Genomic DNA, 18941 nt, shown 5'->3' on the forward strand with positions numbered 1-18941 from the left:
GGAAAACACTTCCAAAGATTGTTGCTCCACTTGGTCATATGCAAAGTGAGGGACCTATGGACCTTGTGTGTATGGATTTCCTGTCCATTGAGCCTGACTCAAGTAACATAGAGAATGTCCTGGTCATTACGGATCATTACACGAGATACGCTCAAGCTTTTCCTACGAAGGATCAGAAAGCATCCACTGTCGCCAAAGTATTGTGGGAAAGGTTCTTCATCCATTATGGTCTTCCGAAGAGGATGCATAGCGATCAAGGTAGAGATTTTGAAAGTCGACTCATCCGTGAGCTACTGAATATGCTTGGAGTGGAGAAGTCAAGGACAACACCATATCACCCTCAAGGAGATCCACAACCCGAGAGATTCAACCGAACCTTGTTGAACATGCTTGGAACTCTTGATCCTACTCAAAAGAAAAAATGGAGTCAGTATGTTGGTCATCTAGTGCACTCGTATAACTGTACTCGGAATGAAGCGACTGGCTACTCGCCCTATTTTCTGATGTTTGGACGTGAAGCTAGATTGCCCGTTGATATCTGTTTTGGAGTCTCGAGTGATAGCTCATCAGAGAGAACATACCTCAAGTATGTATCTGATATGAAGAAACAGTTACAAGCTGCTTACAAAGTTGCTGAGAGCACTGCTGGAAAGCAAAACCATGAAAACAAACAGCGATATGATAAGAAGATTCGCTACACGCAACTTATGCCTGGAGACAGAGTTCTTATACGGAATCTAGGACTGCATGGAAAACATAAGCTGGCCGATCGCTGGGTTTCTACGCCATATGTGGTGGAGAGTCAGATGTCAAACGTACCTGTGTTTCGTTTGAAGCCTGAAAGTGGAGATGGACCCAATAAGATTCTTCATCGGAATCACCTGCTACCACTGGGGCAGAAAGTGCGCCTAGAACCTGTGGTTAACATAGAACTAACTCCTAGTAGAAGGACCCTGCAAAGAAGGAGGACGAGAAAGGGAAATGAAAAGTTGCCTGGGAAATGTACTCCTCAGAATAATGAGAAAGTTGAAGAGGTTAAGAATCCAAAAGATGAGAAGGATTTTGACTCAGAAGATGAGGACATCGGAGTATGGTATGACGTGCCTAATACAAATTGTATGAGCCGAGAAGTGGAAGAGATGTCGGAACCGTTTAGCTTGGACCTAGACATAGTCTGGAATCAAATGACAGGGGAATCTGAAAGAACAGAACAAGTTGGAGAAGCAATAGAGTCCAGTCAAGAAGCTAAGGTCGCAACTGGAGTTGAAGCAGATGATAATGAGACATCTAATTCAATGGAGGAGATTCAAGAAGAGGAACAAGAAGTTCAAGGAGAAGTGGAAATTTCAGAGGAAATAGGACCAGGGATACGAAGATCTCAGAGAATAAAGAAAGCTCCTGTACTACTTACCTATGATAAACCTGGAGTTCCAAGTCTAGCCCCAGTTGTCAGATATTGTTCCACACTATACAAGTGGATTGGATAAGGGAAATACAAATGTATCTCCTTTTCAATTATCTAACAAGATTTGTCTCAGTTGTAGGTTGTAGACAGTTAAGAGTTGACACGGTTACTTATTACTTTTCAACTGTGTGTTTACAAGTCATGAGGACATGCCTAATTTTGGTGGGGGGAGAGTGTAATACCCTTGTTTGAACCAGGTATTGAGTTTATTTGTTATAATTAATTGGTTATATATTTAAAAGATAATTGAATTACTCCGAACCTGTAATGTTGTTAATGCATTATGCTTTTGAAGAAATATTTATTTAATGTATAAGTGAATAGTTTGTTTTACTTTGAATTGTAAGTTTTGACCAATAAGGTTGCTCGTTAAGTTGTGGCCAATGGGATTTGACCTGGTTAACGGGAGGCCTGGGAAAAAAAAGAGAGGAAAAAGACGTTGATGAAAAGGATGGACGTTTTTACCTTAGGACGGTTGGTAAATTAATGATAAAAGAAGACGACAGAACTAGAACAAAACCCATACCTACTAGGATATGAAGGGAAATACATGTTTTATTTTATAAAAGAGTTGTTATAATTTTGTTAAAACTCAGTAAAGACTGAAGCTACCGTCTCGTCGTGGAGGTATTTGCCAGCCTTGAGGTTAGCCTAGCATCGTGTGACACCAGGAGATAATTGCCTGGGAAGCTTAACGAGTTCGTGTTCCCATGGGATATCGGTTACGGCTAAGGAGTACTGTCTGCATGGGTAGCTGTGCTTGCCTTGGACTTTGTGAGGAAACCTGCATGGAATTGCCATACTTCGCTGAGGGAATATCTACCAAGCAGTGAGTAACCACCACGTGAGGTGCTTCAAGATATTTTTGGGTGTCATCATTTTTTGAGCTCCAACGCGCGCCAACGGTTTATTTAAGCGAACTTGAAATAATTTGGACTCATTGGGGTTTATTATTTTCTATTTCTTTTGTTGTGTCTGAAAATGTATTTGTGTTTGACAATGTTCTAATACACATATGGAACGTTATGTATATTGAGTTGGTGGAGTCATTGATTGTCTCAATTTAATTTAATGCATGGGATGGTCTATCCTGATTCAATAACAAAAACCTATAATCATTTATTCTGAAGTTAATACCCTATTGTCATAACCCTAGATAGTTTACAATAGGAATTCTTATTGGAGATGTCCTTCTCACCTAACATCCCATGCTGCTGAGATACTCTGCATAAGTTAATATTGTGAGAGTCATATTCGAGCCTGGTGAGAGGGTTACACATGGTTGGACGCGTCTCCTGTTGGATGCCATGGTTGCCCTTAGTTTGAAGATGTAATTCAGAAACATGTGTTTTCTCCATCTCCTTAGCTATCATACTCGAAGTCCACTGATTTCAAAACTCAGTCCTCCAGAAAGTAGAGAGCAACACTTATGCAGTTTTAATACACGATAAAAAAAAATTAAATGCAGCGTTAGACAGGATTACCTAAACATACTGACCAGCTCAAATAGACAGAAGCGTGCTATATAGCAGACCAATCCAAACGTATCTCTTGGCATGTCCAACCAATCATGGCTAGTGGGAAGGTTGCTGGCTTTTTCTATGGCTAAACCAACTAGGCTTGTAATTTAACAATTTAATTCGTAATTACAGATGGCATACAAGTTTGTTAATAAGGCACATGAAAGTGCACATGTTCGAGAAGGCATTTCTGCCCAAAAACGCATTTTGACAAAAAAGTTTACGTTCAAATGGCTCTCCTGTGAAGTAGTGACCCGCGACATACGCCTAGTTTCCTGAAACAGGTCACATATGGATGTTTTTGAATTAATCATCCATCACTTTCGAAAGTGCTGTCTATTTCGTTGCGTTTGAAACATCCACAACGACCATGTTTTACACTCAGTTTCAACGTGTTGTTGAACTTTTTTCTTCAAATTGATCATCACAGTGAGTAGAATTTTAAAAGCACATACTCTTTTGATGATAAGTGTTTGATGTGATTTTCAGTTGCGTTGATGTCAGATGACAATACAGCCCTGAGCCCTGAGTACCAGGCCATTAGAACCTGATCGTTTGCGAGTTGGGTACTACTAACGCATGGATAGAGTGCATAAGAGGAGATGACTGTGAGTCAACGGTCACGTGGAATTTTAATGTGGTCAAGACTCAATGACTGCCGGTGTGGCGGTAATACGGTTACCGCAACAGTCCTATACATAAGATGTATGTGGAAAAGTGAAGTTGTGAGACGTACCTTGATCTTCCAAGAAGCCATTTGGAATCTTCTTATCAACTGAGGTGACAAGAGCCTTCCTGTGGTTTCTAAACCTAACCAGAGAGTGTGACAGAGAAGAGGAAAAGGAAACAAAAAAAGAAAGAACTGACCATAACCGATGAAAGAGAATATTTCAGCTCAACAAGTCAGAATAAATAGAAAGCCACCATCTGTACTGAAAGCTGTTCTTTCTCATGAGAAGCAGAGTATCCTCACCACTAAGAGAGGAGTTGACAGAGTGAGTGAGTGAGTGAGTGAGTGAGTGAGTGAGAGCGAGCATGGTATAATATGACCCAGCTAGGCATTTGTTTTCTGTTTTACTGGAAGAGCAGTTGTTGGAACACTTCCAACGCACAACCAAACGCACACAACGTGGGGGTGGGCTGGGCTGATGATAAAGGAAATGTGGGGGTGCGGTGAAGCCACCCAGTGTTGTTTGTTACCTTAGGAAGTATACTGTCGGGAGAACGATGATGATGAGAAGAAGAGAGATGACCAGCATAGAGGAAAGTACATGGGCACCCTGGGGGGTGGGGTTTTCTGGGAAACAAAGATAAATATATTATTTTGTATACTACACATACAAGTGTTTTCAATATTTTAACATCTATATGCACCCATTTAAATAGATAATTGCACTGTGCATGTCTAACAGTTGTTTAAATTTAGGATCAAGTTAATATATGCTGATTGTTTTGGGCCTCGTTTCCCAGAGCCTTCATAGCGTTAAGCTCATCGCTAGAACCATCTTAAGAAGCCGAGTTGTTTCCCAAAACCATAGTTACTGAAGATTCACTTAAACGCTTTTTATTTACCGACTGCCTCAGACCACTCGTAGAACAGCTAAGTGCGTCATCAGATGCTTTTTTTTGCCCTTCCGCATTACTTCATACACAGAAGATGTACGCTAAACACAGAATCAAGAGATATATCTGTCTCTAACGAAGTTGACTACAAATACAAGCAAATAATAAAATGATGCTTCAAATGAAAATGTAGATGACTGCAAAAGATAAATACATTATAGGGCAGGTAGGCCTATATATTTCAATCACATTAAGATACATTTTATGTTCATTCCATTGAATTCTATTTAGCTAATTCTAGGCTGCTGTCTAATGTTTTCCTCAATATATTTCATGATGTGTAACAACATGTGCGCAGGGTCATAACTACATGAGGACATGGAGGTCAGGAACTTTTTTTCAAACTTGAAAATAAATAAATATATATTATGGCTGTCAAACAATTAAAATAATTAATCGCGGCCTCCCGAGTGGCGCAGCGGTCTAAAGCACTGTATCGATCCCAGGCTGTGTCACAACCGGCCGTGACCAGGAGTACCATAGGGCGGTGCACAATTGTCCCAGCATCGTCCGGGTTAGGGGAGGGTTTGGTCGGGGGGGCTTTACTTGGCTCATCGTGCTCTAGCGACTCCTTGTGGCGGGCCGGGTGCCTGCAGGCCGATGAGACAAGATCGCAATTGGATATCATGAAATTGGGGAGAAATAGATGGAAAAGTCCTGTAACTTACTAATGCTCCCTCATAAATTCTCTCTCTCACAAACACACACACAGTCTTGTATAATTCAGTCCCATTCAAAATCCTATTTTCCCTAACTCAAAAACCTAACCTTAACCCTAAACCCAACCCTAGCTCCTAACCCTAAACCCAACCCTAGCTCCTAACTCTAAACCCAACCCTAGCTCCTAACCCTAAACCCAACCCTAGCTCCTAATCCTAAACCCAACCCTAGCTCCTAACCCTAAACCCAACCCTAGCTCCTAACCCTAAACCCAACCCTAGCTCCTAACTCTAATTCTGATGTCTAATGTCCCCAGTTGGTCAATTTTTTATTTGTTTACTATTATTGTGGAGACCATAAGTCCCCACAAGAATAGTCACACACACACACACACACACACACACACACACACACACACACACACACACACACACACACACACACACACACACACACACACTTAAAGCTTCAGCCATTCCAAATGATTGTTCTCCCAATTACTGACTGGAGGGTTAGCTATAACTTGTCCAACAATGTTATGAATTCCACAGAACATAAACCTGTGACCATACACTTCAGTCCTCCTGTTTCTTTTCACTGAGCCAGTTGCAAAGACAAACAAGACTGTTGACATTTTCAGATGATAAAGCTGCTCTTTACTTTTGCACGATATGCCCAGAGAGTGAAAACAACCTCTCACAAGGTACTGACATAGCAGGTGTTGCCAGGCACCTTCGTGCATTGCAGGCCAGCCTGGTGTGTGCCCCTGCATGCTGTGACCACCACTGTAGTGGACAGTCCTCCATGTTGATGCTGGGCTCTGCTTTGTAACGCTCTACACATTTCTCAATGAACTCCTCCTCTTTATTAGAGTCCGACTCAGAAGAATTCAACAAAAGGGCAGCTTTCTTTTTTGGTGGCTCTGACTCTGTTGCTGTATCAGGTTGCTATGCAGGCCTCTCTTCCTTCAGAAAGTTGCTGACCAAAGCCCACACCTCACCCTTCTCAGATCTGGGAAGGCACTTCAGGTCCTTAAACCTTGGGTTGAGAGCTATGGCGATCTTCAGCCATGTGAGGTTGGTGTTTTCCTTGCGTTTATCCAGGTCTGTTGTGAATGTCAGCTTGAATCTTACCAGGGAGGCAGGGTCCTCATCAGAGCTCTCCATCACCCAACGGAGATGACACAAAGCAGGCAACACCACTGAGCAGGAAATGTACTTCTCTCCTATCAAAAGTTCAGTCAAGTACCTGCAGTGAAAGATAATTCAAAACTACTTCAGTCAATTGTGAGAGGCTTGTTACAGACTCTCTCTCTCACACACTCTCCCTCTCTCTCTCTCAAACACACAATTACACAATTGCTCTCTCACACATAGACACATACACACACACAACATCTTATTATACCACTAATATAGAGATAAAGAATATTACCTGCAGGGCTCCCATAGTGCTTCCAGCTTCTGCAGTTTCTCCAGTTCTGCTGTGATTGGCATGGTGATGTTTGTTTTCTGTTGGGCCAGAGGCTTTACCATTTCCAGAGTGGAGTTCCATCTTGTTGTGAAATCTTGTGCGAATGACTCCTTCTTTAGCCCATTTGGAACTTGCTGTTGTCCTAGCAATGCAGCGTTTGGTGGGCTGTTTGAAATGCCCCCCAAAACTGTGGGATTTGGCTAGGGCATGTTCGAACCCGCTGTTCTGTAGGGACACTGTGATGGACATTTGGAGACTGTGCGCGATCAGGGCAGATGTTCAAAAGGCAAATGTCTCGCAGCTGCAATCATGTTCCGTACACTGTCTGTGCAAACTGTGGTAACTTTGATTTCAATGTTCCACTGCTTTGCTAGAACCATGAAATGCCGAGCGCACGTTTTAGCATAGTGACTGTCTTCTGTCTTCATTATGGCCATAGCGTGTGAATGTAGTTTCCAATTTTTATTGATGTGGTGCGCAGTAACCCCAAGGTACTTGTGGATACAGACCGAAGTCCAGTGGTCTCCTGTGAAAGCAACAGCCATTGCATGTTTCAACTCCTCCGCTTTCGTAGCCCTCTTGCTTTCATACAGCTTGTGTATTCTTGTAACGACGATGGCTCGAGGGTAACTCATACGGTGAGTCGTCTGATCCTATCCAAATAATATCCCTCAAGCCTTCGTCCTCCACAGTGTTAACTCGCTGCTCGCCGACTTGTCCATAAGCCTCCAGCGCGCACACTCTTCTAGCTTAGCCTGCAAAAGATGTCCTCTATTGCTACTATTAACGTTACATGTATTGCCGGCGTCAACAGCATATTTTGCTTGTAAATGATAACAAAGATTCGATATTCAGTACTAGTCAAATATTTGGACCCACCTACTCATTCCAGGTTTTAACTTTATTTTTTATATTTTCTACATTGCAGAACAATAGTGAAGACATCAAAACGATGAAATAACACATATGGAACCATGTAGTAACCAAAAAAGTGTTAAACAAATGAAAATATAATTTATATTTGAGAATCTTCAAAGTAGCAACCCTTTGCCTTGATGACAGCTTTGCACAATATTGTCATTTGTTCAATCAGCTTCATGAGGTAGTCACCTGGAAGGCATTTCAATTAACAGGTGTTCCTTGTTAAAAGTAAATTTGTGGAATTTCTTTCCTTCTTAATGTGTTTGAGCCAATCAGTTGTGTTGTGACAAGGTAGGGATGGTATACAGAAGATAGCCCTATTTGGTTAAAGACCAAGTCCATATTATGGCAAGAAGAGCTCAAATAAGCAAGAGAAACGACAGTCCATGATTACTTTAAGACATGTAAGCCAGTCAATGAAAAAAATCAAGAACTTTGAAAGTTTCTTCAAGTGCAGTCGCAAAAAAATCAAGCACTATGATGAAACTGCCTCATGATGACCACCACAGGAATGGAAGACCCAGAGTTACCTCTGCTGCAGAGGATAAGTTCATTATAGTTAATATTCAACCCTACAAATTTGTTTGATATAGAAAGACCGGGTTTTCGGAAGGTTTTTTGAACTTATGTTAATTAAATTATGACAAATATTAATTGCATTCCACCCACGAGGCCACTAGATGGCGATTTGGTAATTTGACTGCAGGAAGGGCTAGATGTACTCGGAGGGCTAATATCAATAACATGCATGTCAATCTTTTGGCTCAAAGTAGAGGAGAGATTGACTGTATCACTACTTATCTTTGTGAGAAGTATTGACGTGTTGAAAGCACTGAACTGTCTGCACGAACTGGTAACACACAGCTCAGACACCCACATTCTTAGAAAAAAGGGTACCAAAAGGGTTCTTCGGCTATCCCCATATGAGAACCCTTTTTGGTTCCAGGTAGAACCCTTTTTGGTTCCAAGTAGAACCCTTTTGGGTCACAGACCCCAAGTCCAGAACAGACTCTGAGAAATGCACAGTACTACATAGAGCCATGACTACATGTAACTCTCTTCCACATCAAGTAACTTTCAAGCGAGCAGTAAAATAAGAAAAAAACACAGACAAAACAACACCTCACAGCACAATGCGGACACACACACACAAAGCCTTGGCAGCAGCTAATGGGGATCCTAATAGATCCTAAAATGATAGGGTCGGCATTTAGAATAAGCCGCATCTATATCTGCAGCCATAAGTGTTAATATATCTCTAGGAGCTGATCTGTCGTTAGTATTTTGGAATAATTATAATGCTAAGGTAAGATTTGAATGGAGAAAGCTGATCTGAGAGCAGCGCTGCTTTTCTTTCGATCCTATCAGTATTGACAGATGTTCTAACGTTGCACTTAACAAACGTTCTCTCTACGTGCTTGTTTGAGAAACACTCTTAAAAAGTTGACTCGTAAATAACGATGCATTTGGTAAGATCATCGAAATGCTTAAGTTACATCGCAACTGGGAAACGAGGCCTTGTTTGACTCCCTATTCATATGAAAGTTACTTACCTGTAGTCTGGTTCTCATGAGAGGAGTTATGCAAGGTTATTATAGTTGCAGTCAGAAACAACACCATTGTGACTGTGGAGATAAAACAGAACATGAGTAAATACATAATGCTGTAAAAAAAAAAAAATAATCCACTAACTAAATTCCACTAGAGGGCGCCCACGATACAAACAAATTCTGACCTGATGATGTCAGTGTTGTCAGTGTAAAATAGAGGATGATGCCAGGCCCTCTGACTGTATGATTCTGTAACTCCTTATAGCCTATCAGTTTCCTGTCCTGTCCTGTCCGAGCATATCCACTTAGCAGCATGGTGCATCTCCTCTGACCTCATATCCCTAAAATACACATATCAATGTCCAAACAGGCAGCATTATCTCACAGACAACAGAAACCAGATCCCCTGTAGTCCTAGACAGACTGGAGCAAAGCTAAACATAAGCTCAAGAGATGTACATCTCACATAGAAATGAGCAGCTCTTAGGAGGGAGTGGATAGGAGGGAGTGATAAACAGTGAAAACCGAATGAGAAATATCATTTTCTTGGAACAATCACTTTGAAGGAAGAGGAATCTCCTGTTACCATTTAGTCACTATGTAGTCTGAAAGCACTACAAGGATACATATGCCGTATTAAACAAGAGTACAGTTAAACAAGAGTACAGTTATTGTTAAGAGTTTTATCCATGTGCAGACCTGAGAGTACCACTTTATTCTCTGTTAAAGTCATAAAAAGCTGTATGGCATATATATAATCATTAATATTGCCATTGTTAATAATCTCTCTCTTTATCTTTCTCTCTCTCTCTCAATTCAATTACATTTGCTTTATTGGCATGATGTAACAATGTACATATTGCCAAAGCTTACTTTGGAGATCTACAATATTAACATAATTAATAATAATAATCAATGCTGTCAAAGGGACAACAGTAACAACAATAACCAAGGGTCAAAATAACCATACATTAAACAATAACAATAAGCATAGAGGACATGTGCAGGTTGGTTGGTCTGTCAGACACTGTCCCTCATCTTATGACAGGCAGAAATGTAGTGCGCTGCCAACCCACAGCTCTCTGCATCCTCCCCCAATAGTGGCTACACATCTCAATGGCAAGGCTGTGCTCACTGAGCCTGTACTTTGTCAAGGTTTTTCTAAGGTTTTGATCAGTAACTATGGTCAAATAGTTTGCCACGGTGTACTGTCGATTTAGGGCCAGATAGCACTGGATTTTGCTTTGTGCTTGTGTTTCCCAATAAGTACTGTAGTTTTGTTTTGATTGTGTTGTAATTTGTTTTGATCTGATGGATTGGATGTTCTGGTCCTGAGGCTTCAGTGTGTTAGTAGAACAGGTTTGTCAACTCAGCCCCAGGACCAGCTGGATGTGGGGACTCTTTTCTTTGCTCAGCTCTTGGCATTGCAGGGCTTGGTAATGATATCAAATCAAACTTTATTTGCCACATGCACCAAATACAACAAGTGTAGACTTTACCGTGAAATGCTTACTTACAAGCCCTTAACCAACAGTGCAGTTCAAGAATAAGAAAATATTTACCAAGTTGGCTAAAATAAAAAGTAATAATAAAAAGTATAACTATGCATAGGTAACAAACAAACAACGAGTAGCAGCAGTGTACGGGGCGGGGGGGGGGGGGGGGGGGCAAATGTAAATTGTCCGGTATGAGAGGGGGTCACTGTATTTGAGATGTTTCCAACACTTTCCAAAAGCTCTTTTTTGAGCTTTTATTATTAGTGGATTTTGGCCTAATTCTGCCCTGCATGTATTGTTTGTAGTTTTCCTCTGGACATGTAAGATAATCTTATAGAACTCTGCATGCAGGGTTTCAATAGGGTGTTTGTCCCATTGGGTGAAATATTGTTTTGCAACTGGACCCTACACACCTCGCTGCCATGAAGTGCAATTAGTTCAATAACAGATACAATTAGTTTTAGCCAAATATTGATAGGTATTTCAATTAGAAATCGTTTTTTAATGGTGTAGAATGCCCTGCATGCTTTCTCTCAGTTCATTCACTGCATTCACTTCTCTCTCACAGTCTCTCTCTCTACAGTACCTGTGAAGTTTGGACACACCTACTCATTCCATTTGTATTATTTTCTACATTGTAGAATAATAGTGAAGGAATCAAAACTATGAAATGGAATCATGTAGTAACCAAAAAAAGTATAAAAAATATAATTTATATTTGAGATTCTTCAAAGTAGCCACCCTTTGCCTTGATGACAACTTTGCACACTCTTGGCAGTCTCTCAACCAGCTTCATGAGGTAGTCACCTGGAATGCATTTCAATTAACAGGTGTGCCTTCTTAATTAATGTGTGGAATGTCTTTCCTTCCTAATGCATTTGAGCCAATCAGTTGTGTTGTGACAAGGTAGGGGTGGCATACAGAAGATAGCCCTATTTGATAAAAGACCAAGTCCATATTATGGCAAGAACAGCTCAAATAAGCAAAGAGAAACGACAGTCCATCTTTAGTTTAAGACATGAAGGTCATGCGGAAAATTTCAAGAATTTTTCAAGTTTCTTCAAGTGCAGTTGCAAAAACCATCAAGCGCTATAATGAAACTGGCTCTTTTGAGGACTGCCACAGGAAAGGAAGACCCAGAGTTACCTCTGCTGCAGAGGATAAGTTCATTAGAGTTACCAGCCTCAGAAATTGCAGCCCAAATACAGTGGCAAGAAAAAGTATGTGAACCCTTTAGAATTACCTGGATTTCTGCATAAATTGGTCATAAAATTGTATCTGATCTTCGTCTAAGTCACAACAATAGACAAACACATCCTGCTTAAACAAAAACAATTATACTTTTTCATGTCTTTATTGAACACACTGTGTAAACATTCACAGTGCATGTTGGGAAAAGTATGTGAACCCTTGAATTTAATAACAGGTTGACCCTCCTTTGGCAGCAATAACCTCAACCAAAGGTTTTCTGTAGTTGAGGATCAGACCTGCACAACGGTCAGGAGGAATTTGACCATTCCTCTTTACAAATGTTTCAGTTCCACAATATTCTTGGGATGTCTGATGTGAACCTCTCTCTTGAGGTCATGCCACAGCATCTCAATCGGGTTGAGGTCAGGACTGACTGGGCCACTCCAGAAGGCATATTTTCTTCTGTTCAAGCCATTCTGTTGCTGATTTACTTCTGTCTTTTGGGTTGTTGTCTTGTTGCATCACCTAACTTCTGTAGAGCTTCAATTGGCAGACAGATAGCCTTACATTCTCCTGCAAAATGTCTTGATAAACTTGGGAATACATTTTTCCGTCGATGAGAGCAAGCTGTCTAGGCCCTGAGGCAGCAAAGCAGCCCCAAACCATGATGCTCTCTCCACCATAGTTTACAGTTGGGATGAGGTTTTGATGTTGGTGTGCTGTGCCTTTTTTTCTCCACACATAGTACTGTGTGTTCCTTACTAACAACACAACTTTAGTTTCATTTGTCCAAAGAATATTTTGACAGTAGCGCTGTGGAACATCCAGGTGCTTTTTTGCCAACTTCAGACGTGCAGCAATGTTTTTTTGGAAAGCTGTGGCTTCTTCCATGGCATCCTCCCATGAACATCATTCTTGTTTAGTGTTTTTGTAACGAGGGTCGTATGAAGGGGACCAAGGTGCAGCGTGTAAAGTGCTCATATTTCTTTTAATGACGACACTTAAACAAAAATAACAAAAAAACGACAGCCAACAGTTCCGTCAGGTACATGAACAAAACGGAAAACAACTACCCACAAAACCCAAAGGAAAAACAGGCTGCCTAAGTATGGTTCCTAATCAGAGACAACGATAGACAGCTGCCTCTGGTTAGGAACCATACTCGGCCCAACACGAAGAAATACAAAACATAGAAACTGAACATAGAAATACAAAAACAGACAAACACCCCCTGTCACGCCCTGACCTACTCTACCATAGAAAATAACAACTTACTATGGTCAGGACATGACAGTTTTACGGATTGTAGACTCGTCAACAGAGATGTTAGCATCTTCCAGAGATTTCTGTATGTCTTTAGCTGACACTCTAAGATACTTCTTAAACTCATTGAGCCTTCTGTGCTGTGCTCTTGCAGTCATCTTTGCAGGACGGCCACTCCTAGGGAGATTAGCAACAGTGCTGAAATTTCTCCATTTATAGACAATTTGTCTTACCGTGGACTGACTTTTAGAGATACTTTTGTAGCCCTTTCCAGCTTTATGCAAGACAACAATTCTTAGTCTTAGGTCTTCTCTTTTCTTCGAAGCATGGTTCATCAGGCAATGCTTCTTGTGAATAGCAAAGTAAAATTTTGTGAGTGTTTTTTTATGGGGCAGGGCAGCTCTAACCAAAATCTCCAAACTGATCTCATTGTTTTGACTCCAGGTTAGTTGACTCCTGACTCCAATTAGCTTTAGAGAAGTCATTAGCCTAGGTGTTCACATACCTACCTACAGTGTGAATGTTTAAATTATGTATTCAATATAGACAATAAAAATACAATAATTTGTGTGTTATTAGTTTAAGGACACTGTGTTCATTTATTGTTGTAAAATGTTATGTCAAATTTATGCAAAAATCCAGGTAATTCCAAAGGGTTCACATACTTTTTCTTGCAACTGTAAATGCATCACAGAGTAAGAGACACATCTTAACATCAACTGTTCAGAGGAGACTCCGTGAATCAAGCCTTCATGGTCAAAGTGCTGCAAAGAAACCACTACAAAAGGACACCAATAAGAAGAAAAGACTTGCTGGGGCCAAGAAACACGAGTAATGGACATTAGACCAGTGGAAATCTGTCCTTTGGTCTGATGAGTCCAAATTTAAGATTTTTGGTTCCAACCGCCGTCTGTTTGTGAGACGCAGAGTAGGTGAACGGATTATTTATGTATGTGTGGTTCCCACAGTGAAGCATGGAGGAGGAGGTGTAATGGTGTGGGGGTGCTTTGCTGGTGACACTGTATGTGATTTGTTTAGAATTCAAGAGACACTTAACCAGCACGCCAACCACAGCATTCTGCAGCGATACACCATCCCATCTGGTCTCTGCTTAGTGGGACTATCATTATGTTTTTCAACAGGACAATGACCCAAACACACCTCCAGGCTGTGTAAGGGCTATTTGATCAAGAAGGAGAGTGACGGAGTCCTGCATCAGATGACCTGGCCTCCACAATCACCCAACAACAACCCAATTGAGATGATTTGGGTGAGTTGGACCGCAGAGTGGAAAATCAGGAAATCAGGAAAATCAGCCAACAAGTGCTCAAAAATATTTTTTGATCAAAATATTTTTGGGGCAGAAATGTCTTCTCGAACATGTGAACTTCCATGTGCCTTAACAACAAACTTGGATCACATCTGTTAAATTACGAGCCTTGTTGGTTAAGCCACAGAAAAAGTAAGCAACCTTCCCACTAGCCATGATTGGCTGAGATAATGAGTGGGCTGGACATGCCAAGAGAGGAGTTCGGATTGGTCTGCCATATTGAAGGGTTCTGTCTGAGCTCGTCAGTCTGTCTTGGTAAACCTGTCGAACGCTGCTTTTTAAAAAATGTCATGTGTAGTGGAGTTGCATAAGTGTTGCTCTCCATTTTCTGGAGGAACACATTTTGAAATCAGTGGAATTGGAGTATGATAGCTAAAGAGATGGAGAAAACACTTGTCTCCGGATTACATCTTTAAACTAAGGGCAATCGTGGTATAGCATTCCTGACAGGGAGACGCGCCCATGATGCATGTTGATGTATGCAGATAAGAAAGTCTAGCGTTAGCTAGCTACATTTTCATATATTACACGTTTCTAATTTTGACAGAAAGTGGTTTCATTTCAAGCTAAAGTGTACTGTTTGCTAGCTAGTTAACGTTAGCTGTCTGGCACCCTAGCTGACATTATTTGTTTCCCAGAGCCGTTCGCTTTTCTAGTTAACGTAAACTCACTCACTTTTGTACGTCGCCTTGGTCCGTACAATTGACCTTATTTTAGCGCCCCAAAAACGTAATACTTCCAGATCAACTGTAATGTCAATACCATTGTAAAGCACAATTTCTCCCTTTCCAACAAAATTAATGACATGACCTCCAAGCTGCCCGTTTCTGCATAATTCAAGAAGGCAATGAGCTCCGTCAGGTCTTTTTAAAAATGGCGGGTGGGGAAGCGAAAATAATGTGTGGTAGTGAGAAGTCCAACTTATCACCTTATCGCCTCTAAAATGTAAATAAAACACTATAAAGATTTTATATAATGTGTCATTACATACCTATTTGAAGGTTTGTGTCGAATTTGAATCGGGTTTTTAGGGCGGTGCTAAATTGATCTTCAGAAGTAAACAGCGGCTTTGAGAGTCATGATCGCTTACAGTGATGACGCAAAAAATGACAAGGTATCCCCCCCTTACCCCCGTCACTGTCCATTTCTTGTTTTTAAACTATGAGAGAAGTGCTACACCTGGTGGAGAGAGATTGTAAGACACGTCACGATGTAACGGAGGGTCAGTTTTTTCAACTTTTCTCCAATACTTTAGAGCTATGACCATGTCCATCAACGCTTGAATAGAAACGTAGTTCACACCCCAGATATTGAAGTCAACACAGTCGCTACAGTCCCATTAGTTTTCTTTGCAGCCTCGTTTGAATGTCGCGGTTGCGCACATTTGTACGGAATGGGGTGAGTTTACACGTTAGAGCCTAATGTTAGCTAGCTAACATTAGACCTGGTTGGTTAGCTCCCAGCACTGTGGCATTGTTGCCACTTTGTTGTTTAACTAGCTAACGTTAGCTGGCTGGCTTGTTAGCTAACGTTACATGACGTGTGTGATATTAAACGTTGTTTACCTGGCTAGGTTCATTGTTTACCTAGCTAGCTAGCTAGCTAGCTATATGTCTTAAGCTGAAGTGTACTGTTAGCTAGCTAGCTAACGTTAGCTGTCTACCTAGCGGACGTTATTATTTGTTTCCCAGAGCAGTTTGCTTTTCTAGTTAGAGTCTAATGTTAAGCAGTGTTGGCACTTTGTTCATTGTTGTTTAACAGGCTAGCGTTAGCTGGCTGGCTCGTTAGCGAACGTTACGTGACGTGTGTACAACACCCATTGAATATGACCTGTGTCAGTAAACATCTGCAAAAAAAGCGTAATGAAATTTGTTGCCAGCAGAGCTGATTTGGCTGTTTTTATGTTATCCAGAGGTAAACAAATCATCGGCCAGAGCGTCGAGTGTGCGCTCTGAGAGCGAAATGAGATGGGTGGGGCTAAAGCTTAAGAGGGTGTGAATGATGCTGAATGGGTGTAGACAAAGAAGAGGTCTTCACTAGATACCAAAACATTCAAAGGCAATTTTCAAAAGTGAGTTTACATGTTGATCAAATTTCAAAGCAGAATTACTTTCCCAATGTTCCTCAAATGCAGTGTATGAGATAACATTTCGTAGCTGAGTCTCTACTTTTACCCAATGTAAAAAGCACCATTTCATATTTTGCTACATAAGACCGAATCTAGGTGGTGAGTCACATATGTGGGAACTCCTTCAAGACTGTTGGAAAAGCATTCCAGGTGAAGCTGGTTGAGAGAATGCCAAGAGTGTGCAAAGCTGTCATCAAGGTAAAGGTAAAGGTACATCAAGGTACTTTGAAGAATGTAAAATAGAATATATATTTTTGATTTGTTGAACACTTTTTTGGTTACTACATGATTCCATATGTGTTATTTCATAGTTTTGATGGCTTTACTATTATTATTCTACAATTTAGAAAATAGTAAAAATAAAGAAAAACCCTTGAATGAGCAGGTGTGTCCAAACTTTTGACTGGCATGCCACAAAGATCTGTACACAATTCCTGGAAGCTGAAAATGTCCCAGTTCTTCCATGGCCTGCATACTCGTCAGATATGTCACTCATTGAGCATGTTTGGGATGCTCTAGATCGACATGTACGACAGCGTGTCCAGTTCCAGCCAATATCCAGCAACTTCGCACAGCCATTGAAGAGGAGTGGGACAACATTCCACAGCACAATCAACAGCCTAGATCAACTCTATGCAACGGAGATGTGTCGCGCTGCATGAGGGAAATGGTGGTCACACCAGATACTGACTGGTTTTCTGATCCACGCCCCTACCTTTTTCACAGGTATCTGTGACCAACAGATGCATATCTTTATTCCCAATCTTGTGAAATCCATAGATTAGGCCCTAATGAATTTACTTCCATTGACTGATTTTCTTATATGAACTGTAATTCAGTTAAATCTTAGAAATTGTTGCATGTTGCATTTATATTTTTGTTTCGTATAAATATTATAAAGTGCCAAAATAAATGAATGGTAAAAAAGATGCAGGAAGTGGAGAATCTGATGATAGCTTCATCTCAAAAAGGAACAGCTGTGCTTAACCTCAACTCTCACACGCAAACATGAGCAAGCGCGACAGACCCTGAGAAAAGTGTTTGCCGTTAAAAATAACATCCTCATATATTTATTGTATATTTTCCTTTCAGAAGACTTGGAACCTTTACATTTCTCTGTATTATTAATTCAAGCAGAGATATGCAGTTACATGTACTGTATGTATTACAACTGTACAAGAGCTTTCAGATTTGAGAGGTTTTCCATTTCTGTCCATATGGCAACTGCTTGGCTTCTGGCCGCAAGTTGTTACAGAGGGTAGTGCGTACGGCTCAGGACATCACTGGGGCCAAGCTTCCTGCCATCCAGGATCTCTATACCAGGCGGTGTCAGAGGAAGGCCCTAAAAATTGCCAAAGACTCCAGCCACCCTAGTCATAGACTTCTCTCTGCTACCGCATGGCAAGCCGTACCGGAATGCCAAGTCTAGGTCCAAAAGGCTTCTTAACAGCTTCTACCCCCAAGCAATGAGACTACTGAACAGCTAATCAAATGACTACCAAGACTATTTGCATTGACCCCCCCCCCACACGTTTTTACACTGCTGCTACTCGCTGTTTATTATCTATGCATAGTCACTTTACCCCTACCTACATGTACATATTACCTCAATTACCTCGACTAACCTGTACCCCCGCACATTTACTCGGTACTGGGACTCCCTGTATATAGCCTCGTTGTTGTGATTTTATTGTTGCTCTTACATTTTTTTTGCTTTAGTTAATTTAGTAAATTTAGTTCTTAACTCTTATTTTTCTTAAAACTACACTGTTGGTTTAGGGCTTGTAAGTAAGCATTTCACAGTAAGGTTTGCACCAGTTGTGATCGGCGCATGTGACAAATAAAATGTGTTTTGATTTGATTATAACCAATGTACAATAACATTCATTCATATTTCACTCACATTTCATTTTATTTGTTCTGGATCAAAAACATACAAGGCCAACGGTAGCCTTCATTCATTTGATCCACCACTAAGTTGTGCAGCAATTGCTAATGTAAATACTATGGTCAAAGGTACTGTACCAGTCAAACGTTTTAGAACACCTACTCATTCAAGGGTTTTTCTTAATTTTTACTATTTTCTACATTGTAGAATAATAGTGAAGACATTAAAACTATGAAATAACACATATGGAATCATGTAATAACCAAAAAGTGTTAAATCAAAATATATTTTATATTTCTGATTCTTCAAAGCAGTCACTCTTGAAGGAGTTCCCACGTATGCTTAGCACTTGGCTGCTTTTCCTTTACTGTGCCATCCAACTCATCCCAAACCATCTCAATTGGGTTGAGGTCGGGTGATTGTGGAGGCCAGG

At 40.8% G+C, this 18941-nt stretch overlaps 1 protein-coding gene across 6 annotated transcripts in view; it reads right to left on the minus strand.

Annotated features, from left to right (window-relative positions):
• The window catches only part of LOC115153236 (receptor-type tyrosine-protein phosphatase epsilon), a 94204-nt gene that overhangs the window by 26334 nt on the left and 48929 nt on the right, over positions 1-18941 (minus strand). For 3 of the 6 annotated variants that reach the window (XM_029698464.1, XM_029698463.1, XM_029698465.1), the window contains 3 exons: positions 9216-9287; positions 4186-4282; positions 3722-3795 (listed from right to left, as the gene is read on the minus strand). In XM_029698464.1, coding sequence (XP_029554324.1) covers positions 3722-3795; positions 4186-4282; positions 9216-9287 — 243 coding nt within the window. Of the gene's footprint in view, positions 1-3721; positions 3796-4185; positions 4283-9215; positions 9288-9397; positions 9627-18941 lie in introns of those variants that run through there. The other 3 variants (XM_029698462.1, XM_029698461.1, XM_029698466.1) reach the window with 3 other exon arrangements.

This window comes from Salmo trutta, chromosome 18 (genome assembly GCF_901001165.1).
Source record: "Salmo trutta chromosome 18, fSalTru1.1, whole genome shotgun sequence".
In the NCBI taxonomy this organism is placed as follows: Eukaryota; Metazoa; Chordata; class Actinopteri; order Salmoniformes; family Salmonidae; genus Salmo; species Salmo trutta.